At 51.8% G+C, this 9,510-nt stretch overlaps 1 protein-coding gene across 2 annotated transcripts; it reads left to right on the forward strand.

The window, feature by feature from the left end:
• The first annotated feature begins 544 nt into the window (after window positions 1-544).
• Window positions 545-7,124, forward strand: KRT4 (keratin 4). 2 transcript variants are annotated; one of them, XM_068970873.1, is made up of 10 exons: window positions 545-1,072; window positions 2,708-2,922; window positions 3,995-4,055; window positions 4,387-4,482; window positions 5,041-5,205; window positions 5,460-5,585; window positions 6,271-6,491; window positions 6,743-6,777; window positions 6,886-6,921; window positions 6,991-7,124. In XM_068970873.1, the coding sequence occupies exons 1-10, from the start codon at window positions 563-565 to the stop codon at window positions 7,122-7,124; spliced, it is 1,599 nt and encodes a 532-aa protein (XP_068826974.1). In that variant the 5' UTR covers window positions 545-562. The 2 variants fall into 2 exon arrangements, with proteins under 2 accessions (XP_068826974.1, XP_068826973.1); XM_068970872.1 differs by having other exon boundaries at window positions 563-1,072; window positions 6,886-7,124.
• The last annotated feature ends 2,386 nt before the right edge of the window (window positions 7,125-9,510 follow it).

Consider the following 9,510-nt stretch of genomic DNA (forward strand, 5'->3'; position numbering starts at 1 on the left):
ACAGGTTACAGAGACCTCGTTCCTTGTAATCTCAGGATCTTGACAGAAGGTGAAGGCAAATATTTGTATTATTTTCAATTTGTGGGTGAAGCAACTGAGCACCAGAGAATGACTAGCTGCAGGTTTGCAAAGTGTGCATTTGAAGTCAGCCTCTCAGGTTCCAAATTCTGTGGAGTGAGCGACAGAGTGATGGTTGTCTTGTCTGGAGCAGGGAGGCCCCTGGAGGCTGGTGAGATTAGAGTGCAGTGTTGGGTGTGTGTGGGGGGGTGGCGGTTGTGACCCAGGAGGCCCTGGGACACTGGTTCAGCTTCTCGGGGAAGAGAGTGTGCCCTCCGAATGACTTCTGTAGGTGTGTTTGTGACATGTTCAGCAGGTGCAAGAAGGATGGGCCAGTGCCAAAGGCCAAGCCCAGAGATGTTTCAGATTTTTCCCTTTATGCCCCTGCAACCAAGCCCTGCTCTCCAGCACATATAAGAGACCCAGACTGGTGTTGCTGCAGTCAGTGACCTGGCCCCTCTCGCTTCTCCCTGACAACTCTGAGCTTGCTCCTCTCTCTCCAGTCATGATCGCCAGACAGCAGTGTGTCCGAGGCGGGCCCCGTGGCTTTAGCTGCGGCTCGGCCATCGTAGGTGGGGTCAGGAAGGCTGCTTTCAGCTCGGCCTCCATGTCCGGGGGTGCAGGCCGCTGCTCCTCTGGGGGCTTTGGCAGCAGAAGCCTCTACAACCTCGGGGGGAACAAGAGCATCTCCATCAGCATGGCCGGGGGCCGGCAGGGTGCCGGCTTCGGGGCTGCAGGTGGCTTTGGGGCTGCTGGAGGTTTTGGCGCTGCTGGAGGTTTTGGCTCTGGTTTTGGCGCCGGCGGCTTTGGCGGTGGATTCGGGGGCTCCTTCGGTGGACGAGGCGGTGCTGGCTTCCCAGTCTGCCCTGCTGGAGGGATTCAGGAGGTCACCATCAACCAGAGCCTGCTGACCCCACTCCACGTGGAGATCGACCCTGAGATCCAGAAGGTCCGGACTGAGGAGCGCGAGCAGATCAAGCTCCTTAACAACAAGTTTGCCTCCTTCATCGACAAGGTGAGCGGCCCCTTGGTCAGATAAGGCGGTAGAAGCCAGGGTTTCTGAGTCCTAGCATTTCATCCCTAAGCCTGTTGCAGACTTGGGAAACATGTGGATTTCTCTGGGCCTCTGTTTCCTACCCAGTTAAGAAGAACCATTACTCTTTCTCTTTTGTCCTGTGGCTGGTGGGAAAATAGGATGCTCAAAGCAGTTCAATGTTTGAATTTCCCCGAGGTTGCTATATGCTTCTGGGCAAATCATTCAAGTTTTCTGGGCCCAGTCACCCCAGCTATAAAGTGGGTTCATCGTTTCTCTGCTTTTTCTCTAGATTTTGGTTTCAGAAATAACATGGTTAATAATATAGTTAATTCATTCTAGTTAATATGATTGCTTAACTACTGGCACTTCCGATTTTGGAGCAGAAGAAAACCAGGCTGCTTTCTCAAATGAGAAAGGGACTGACTCCAGTGGCAAATTCCAGGTCCCATGAGGACCTCAGAAGGTCATTGCGTTCATCCTCCTGACTCTGGGCAAAATTGCTCATTTGGGGGTCTTTTTGAAGAGGAGTGGGCTGAATTGCTCCTTTTTTTTTTTTTTTGTGGTCTACTTTCCTTCTCCATGCAAGGTCTAGAGGTTCAAGACTTTTACGCTGTATGCTATGTTTATGTGTGATGCATGATAGCAAACAGATTATTTCCAGAGAGTCATTAATTCAAAGATGAATGACTGAATGGATGGGTGCAGCACATTTGGCCCAGGGTGCCCTGGTTCTCTGTGCAATGAAGTCTTAGTTCTCTTAGATGAATGGGGCAAGAATGAACGATCTTGGAGTAGATTGAATGGGAATATTTGTTCTTGCTAGCTTGAAGAAATCCCTCGTAGCTTAAAAGGGTTTCATTGTGACTCTAGGACCTACAGATGTAAAAGTGAGACTGATGGTTGGGCACTTACTTGTCTTATCTCCCATCATCGGTTTAAGTCCAAATCATGATCAGTCACACTTATCTGCTTTCTTTTCTATTCTGAGGCACATAATGTGGAAATGTCATGCTACACCTTGGTTTATCTGGCTAGATCTCTTCCTAGAGGGAAAGTTCAGGGAAGTTCCCTTGCAGGACTGAGTCTATGAGACTCAGAATATGTCTAGGGCTTGATTTTAAACATTTTGTATTCCATTGTGCACAGGTTCACAGGGACACGTGAGGTCCATTTATAAGAAAGCTTGTTTAAAAACATCTTCAGTGAGTTTATCATTCCTTTGCCTTGGGTGAGGTCACATCGAATGCAGTAGCCCCTAGGCTCTGGTTGTATTTCCTGAATTAGTTTTATTATTTCATAGAAGTTCAATGTTCTTCCCAGCAACTCTTCCTAGGGCTTCTGGACCCCTGTGGTCCAGTTGTTCTTGCTGCACAGTCAGGCCCCAATGCGTGGGCTCTGCTCTGTTCTTCCCAACACATGTGGGCCGCTTGCTTCCGTGGAGGGGGGTTGCCATATCGACTCCAGCAGATGGTGCCTGCAGTTGTAAGGTGGTGGCCTTACTCCGACGGCTCTCGGGCTGCCAGGTTGGCTTGAGTTGACTGGGTTGGTGTGGTCCAGCCCTCCTGCCAGAGTTTCAGCCTCTCATCTGTCGGTTGGTGCCTTTGTTAAATACAGGTGCGGTTCTTAGAGCAGCAGAACAAGGTGCTAGAGACCAAGTGGAAACTCCTCCAGCAGCAGACGACTACCACATCTGTCAAAAACCTTGAGCCCTTCTTTGAGGCCTACCTCAATGCCCTGAGGAAGCAGGTGGATACCTTAGCCAACGACAAAGGACGCCTGCAGTCTGAGCTGAAGATCATGCAGGACAGCGTGGAGGACTATAAGACCAAGTATGTAGGGAGCGAACGCCGTCCAACAAATCTGTGTGTCCCGGCCCGGGGCTCCTCTTCAGTCATTTAGAATCCCAGGCTCAGAAGAGACCCTGAAGAGCCAGGGATAACCTCCAGTCTGTTCTGCATCTACATGCTCACTTTTTAAAATAGGATGTCATCAGCTCTAAGTTGCCCCAAACAGAAAGTGAGTGACAGATCCAGGGAGCTGGGGTTGGCATATACCAAACAGATGAAAAGTGACACAGCAGGGTGAGAAGAATACAGGCTGTAAAGAGAGATGGACCTGCTTGGCATACTGATTCCTCCACTTACGAAGCTGTGTGATCTCGGCTGGCTTGCTTAACCTCTCTGAATCTTGGTTTTCTTCATCTTTATTATTATTATTTATTGGCAGCACTGTGCAGACTGTGGGATCTTAGTTCCCTGACCTAGGGTCAAACTCATGCCCCCCTGCAGAGGGAGTGCAGAGTCTTAACCAGTGGGCCACGAAGGAAGTCCTTCTTCATCTTTAAAATGGGAATAATAGTTCCACCTTATAGGCTGAGAGAATTAAATGACATTAAATGAGATAGAGAAAGCAGGCAGCATAGTACTGGGCATATAATGATCATTGAATGCACAGTAAAGCTCTTAGTATGTTCATTATGGGATAAAACTGAGAAAAATACCAGCTCCCTCTCTCAATTCACTCTCATACCAAAGAAAAAGAACTGGAGCATCATCAACTCTCCTAAGAATTTAGTCCACCTAATGGCCAAAGGACAGCTCTTCTACTGAAATAAAATCAGCCAGATCATGCTTGTTCTCCTCCTCACATCTTATCTCTTGCAAACAGTCTTTTTGAAAATTTGGTTTTCACTCCTCTGAAAAAACTAGAATCTAGACTGGTATCTCAAACAAGGTCATTACTCAGCAAATGTAAATGAAATTAATATCTGCATGAACATGGGAAAATGTAGCCAGTTAGATGGATTTTTTCCAATAGATGTTTGAAAACCAGAAGGAAAGAGTGAGAAACACTAGCTTGCTGTGGAGTTATTGTCTTTCTTTCTCATCTTCCCATTCCCAGGTATGAAGATGAAATCAACAAACGCACAGCTGCTGAAAATGACTTTGTGGTCCTCAAGAAGGTGAGGGTTGAAGGAGGGTAGGGATGTGCTCCCAATTCCCTCAGGAGTGGTCTTTGGCTTGAATCATGGTTTGGTTCATCCTGACCTTCTCCCCTGCCCCCCTCACTGTTCCTTGGTACTATCCAGATCTCACTGAACTAGGAATTAAGGCTGTGAAAAAAGCCATATGGATAATTAACTTCCATGTCTGCAGGTGGCTTTAGGGGCAGAACGGGCCAAATAAGAGGCCCTCACCACCTCACCTGGTGCTACCTCTGTGCGTCACATAATGCCCCCTGCCCCTCATTGGAATGCTTGCACCTTGTCTCTTATCCTCCCTTCTCCTCTGCAGGACGTGGATGCTGCCTACATGAGCAAGGTGGAGCTGGAGGCCAAGGTGGATGCCCTGAACGATGAGATCAACTTCCTGAGGGTCCTCTATGCTGCGGTGAGGACTCCATCTTCAACCCCCTCCATTCAGGGAAGGCCTCCCCGTGTGAGGCTGCTGGTTGGAACTGACAGTCCTTTGAAAGGACTGCAACTCCCTTACTTCAGGGCCATGGGCTCTCAGCAAGGTCATGGATAGAAAGGATTGAAGTGAGAGATTCAACTGAAACCAGGAGATTTCCTAAACCAGAGGTCGTCTTAGAGGATTAGACCTGAAGTTTGCACGGGATAGAAGTGATTGCCATCTAGCATTTCTCCAGTGAGAAAGATCATTATCTTCCCTTCCATGCCAACATACTTGAGCCTCCTGACCTGGAGTGACCTGTGGTCCTCAGGGAGCAGGGAAGACTACAGGCATTGCTCTTCTGTCCTGAGATGTCACCAGCCACTTGATTTCTACATAGAAATTTACCCCTCCTCTTCTGTACGCTTTGGGAATGCCAAGTCGGCTCCCATCTGAGCCTGTGGCATGGCCATTTCCATGATGATGGTGGGTCTCTGGTGTCAGAGATTAGGGAAGACCCTCCAGTAGGCCTGATATGAGACATTTTCCCTGCAGGAGCTGTCCCAGATGCAGACCCAGGTCAGCGACACATCCGTGGTCCTCTCCATGGACAACAACCGCAACCTGGATCTGGACAGCATCATTGCTGAGGTCCGGGCCCAGTATGAGGAGATTGCCCAGAGGAGCAAGGCTGAGGCTGAGGCCCTGTATCAGACCAAGGTGAGTGCTGGGGGTCTCTCCGGAGTTGGTGGCTTCTGGGGCTCTGCTTTTGATGTCTGTGAGCAAGCCATCATCAGCTCGAGCCCAGGAGAAGTCAGAAGTAAACTGATTCTTCTGGGCATCACTGATCCTGGTCTGCTTGGAGATTACGTGACAGTTTGTGTTACCCCTGCCACCTGTGGCTATTCTTGCTGAGTTCATCGGAGGATAGACCCCATCCAAACAGCCCTGACCCTTGCTTCCCTGGGTCTTAGGTCCAGCAGCTTCAGACCTCAGTGGACCAACATGGAGACAGCCTGAGGAACACCAAGAATGAGATTTCAGAGCTTAACAGATTGATCCAGAGGCTGCGGGCTGAGATCGAGAATGTCAAGAAGCAGGTAGGTGTCACCTCTACCCGAGAGCCTCACTACAGGGCCAGGGGCCCAAGACATGTCTCCAGAGTAGACAAGCCGACAAGGCATCAGGCTAGAAGACCTTGAGCTGGTCTGCAGGGGATTTGTAGCTCTTTGCAGAAGGAAATGGCAACCCACTCCAGTATTCTTGCCTGGGAAATCCCATGGACAGAGGAGCTGGCGGGCTACAGTCCATGGGGTGGCAAAGAGTCGGACACTGAAAACGAACAAAGTGAAAGTGAAAGTGAAGCCGCTCAGTTGTGCCCAACTCTTTGCGACCCCGTGGACTGTAGCCCACCAGGTTCCTCCGTCCATGGGATTCTCCAGGCAAGCATACTGTAGTGGGTTGCCATTTCCTTGTCCAGAAAATGAACAAGTCATACCCAAATCTTTTCACCAGTAACCTAGTTAACATGATATGACACCTCAGTAAATAAGGTCTCTTGGCTCTTTTTCATTGTTTGTTTCATTTTTGTTGAATCAGTCAGGTGGGGGCATTGGGGGACTCTAGCAGGAGTGAATAAAATGCATGAGTCAGGGAAGGTGGGCAGGACAGACAGAATCCTAACATCCGAAGCCAAGTAAAGTGGCTACAGGAGAGGGGACAGATTTCGAGGTCTTGACAACAGGCCCTAATGATTGACTGCCTGTCCCTTGCTGTTGCCTTCAGTGCCAGACTCTGCAGGGATCCGTGGCCGACGCAGAGCAGCGTGGGGAGGTGGCTCTAAAGGATGCCTACAGCAAGCGCACAGAGCTAGAGGCCGCCCTGCAGAAGGCCAAGGAGGAGCTGGCCCGGGTGCTGCGAGAGTACCAGGAGCTCATGAGCGTCAAGCTGGCCCTGGACATTGAGATCGCCACCTACCGCAAGCTGCTAGAGGGCGAGGAGTGCCGGTGAGTGGGGAAGGCAGGATGGGAACAGGGGAAATGGAGAGGGTCCAGAGCCATGGCCAGTCCAGGGCGCCTCTGCTGCACCGCTCCAGTGCTGGCGTGTTATAAACCGGGATGTTGTTACGTGACAGGTTCACATTCAGGCCTCCCTCAATTCAGCTGCTTAACAAGGGGGAGGGTGCCTGCCACCGGCTTGTTGAATGAAGCGTGGCTCCAGGCTTGCTGAGGTTCACTGCTCTTTCTATCCCCCACAGAATGTCTGGAGAATGCCAGAGTGCTGTGAGCATCTGTAAGTACTGTCTGCTCCCTGGTGTGGCCGTTTGTTCGCCCTGGTTTGGGGTGAGATTCCCGGGAACAGTGCTGATGGAGTAATCTTGTCTTTGCTTTTTTCCCACAGCTGTGGTTGGCGGCGCTGCCAGCGCAGGAGGCCTTGGTGGAGGGTTAGGAGGCAGCTCTGGATTTGGCCTGGGCTCTGGCTCCTGCGCAGGAGGCCTTGGTGGAGGGTTAGGAGGCAGCTCTGGATTTGGCCTGGGTTCTGGCTCTGGAAGTGGCTTTGGATTCGGTGGTGGCATCGGCGGCAGTTCCAGCGGCAAGATCATCTCTACCACCACCCTGTCCAAGAAATCCTTCCGATAAAGGAGACAGGGGCCCTGCAGCCCTCTGCGGCCAGCCTGCCCAGACCTGGTGTCTCTGCTTCCTTCACCCCCACCTCCACCCTCCTTTCCTGGGGCTCATCTTACCAGTGTCACCTCAGTGCCAGCACATGGACTCTGCTCTCTTAGAGTCTGGTAGCTTCTTCCTGATTTGGGCTTGTGATCCAGCTGGAATGGGAGAGGTGTCAGCTGACTCTTTACCTCCCATGGACAGAGGAGAATCCAGCCAGGTACCTCATCTCCAGGATTATCAGGGTCATGTGTCCCCTCCCAGCCCAGCGCTGCCTCCTACCAGATCCTGTATCTCCCTCTGCATCAGGACCAGACTCCTTCTCCATCACTGGGCAGCAACCGACCCTGCAAGGTCGGGACGAGAACCCCCGCGTACCCTGTCCACTCTTCTCCTTCCCTTTATCCATCTTCAGGTGAATCTTCAATAAAACGCCTTTGTCATTCATCTCTGAGCACTTGTGTTGTTCCTGGGGAGAAGTCCCCAGAATTCTGGTGAAAGGGAAAGAGGCTGGGGCGCAAGGGATCTGTCTGTCCCTATTAAGGTCATCTACCCAGATTATTAGGAGAGAAGTGTGGTGTGTGAAGCCTGAAGGCTGCCTACAGAATACGAGCACAGTCTCAAAACAGCCCACAGTTGTACAGAGACCGCTCACTGCAGGCGAGCAGGGCAGTACCATTTCAGCGCGGAGACCCAGGCGTCTGGAGGGAAGGGGTGCAAGTGTGCAGGCGTGGGGCTTAGGGAAGGCATGGGGTCAGGCAGTCAGGGGTCTCCACTGAGTACAGAACAAGAGGTTATGGTGCTTATGGAGAGTTTATGGTTAGTGTCTAGCAAGGCCTCCTTGTCTTCATGGAACTCCAGGCACCGGCTCTGCCTCCAGGTCAGCAAGGCTTTCAGGAACTTGTTGGCGCAGTCAACAAGGTCACGGTTGTTGGATGGAGCAGTGAAAACATGTTGCTCTAATAGAGCTCTCAGGCCGAGCTCACTTGCCCCTGTCCTCAGGTGACTCTGTCAGGGTTATCTGAATGGCTGTCCCTGTGTGGTGGGAGAGTGGAGGCAATAGAGGATGCCTGACTGGGGCCAGCCCTGGAGGTTCCAGTTGGACAGTTGGGAGGTGGGGGTCTGGGCATACAGCCTTTGTGGACCCTCTGTTTCTGGACCGACTCCATGATATCTGGAGCATCACCATCTTCCCTTCTTCAGCAAAGTTCCCGTGTGCGGCCTGACCTCTTGCTGTGTTTGCGGATTGCACTCCCCTCCCCCACTCCGCTGTCAGTTGGTGCCTCCCACCCTCCATTGCCGGGGAGTATCTGCAGACTCCAATCGTTCCACATGGTACCTCCCAGGGGCCCTTACTGTGTGCAGATGGAGGGCACACGGTTTGCCCAGGCCGGTCTTTGCTCACAGGCAGGCTTAGGGCAGCAGGGCAGAGCAGTGAAGGGTGCACCTCAGGGGCTTGTGCTCCCTGGCGGGGGCCTCGTACCAGAAGCAGCCACTCCCTGGGCTGGCTGGCTGCTCCTTCACAAGTTAATCTCCGCATTGTCCCGGGGCTCACCCTGTGGGCAGAGCAGGAAGTTTTGGACTTCTTCCTCTCACTGCACCCCTCCCCTGGGAGGCTGCTGAATACGCCTTTTCCCCTGAGCTTCTGGGGTGGAAGAAGGAGTCAAGGATTAAAAGCAGGGGAGGGGCTTCTCAAATTCACCCCCCAGGAAGCTGCAGGTCACAGTGAGCCACACCAGAAGCTGAAAGCCAGAGCCTGGCAGATTAATGCCTTTCTTGTGCTCAGAGTGGGCGGGAGTACAGGAGTGTCACTGCGGGGCCTCTCAGGGCCTCCTCAGTTGAATTTAATGACTTGCAAAGTTAGATCGTAGAGGAGACATATACGTGTGTATCTTAGCATAGACAGGTTTGTATTTGTAGGCAAGCAGCTACACAGGTGTGTTTTCAAAATTTATTTAAGAAGACTCCTGTTTAACATAAAAGAGCCGCTTAGGGAGGAGGCTGAGGGAGCTGTGACCCACTTTGTGGCCCCCTCAGGATTCGGTGCTAGGGCAAAGGGAAGGGTGGGCCGAGAGAAAAAGGTGCCTCTTAAGCACCTGCTCCATCTTTTGCTGTGTTGAAGATCGGGACTCAGCAGTAGACTCTTTCTCCCATGTTGGTGAGGTGGTGGAAGGGCACAGCTAGGTGAACTGACAGAGGGCAGGACCCTAACCTTTTCTGAGAGGCAACCCTTTCTTCTAGGAAGTCTCCTGGGAGCCGTTCCACCCTCTCGGCTTACCCTGCTCGGTCTCCCTTAGGCCTCCTGGGGCCTCCTGATCACACTCCCTTCCCTGCAAGCTGTTCCGAGGCCTGCAGCCTT

This window comes from Capricornis sumatraensis, chromosome 4 (assembly GCF_032405125.1).
Source record: "Capricornis sumatraensis isolate serow.1 chromosome 4, serow.2, whole genome shotgun sequence".
NCBI lineage: Eukaryota > Metazoa > Chordata > Mammalia > Artiodactyla > Bovidae > Capricornis > Capricornis sumatraensis.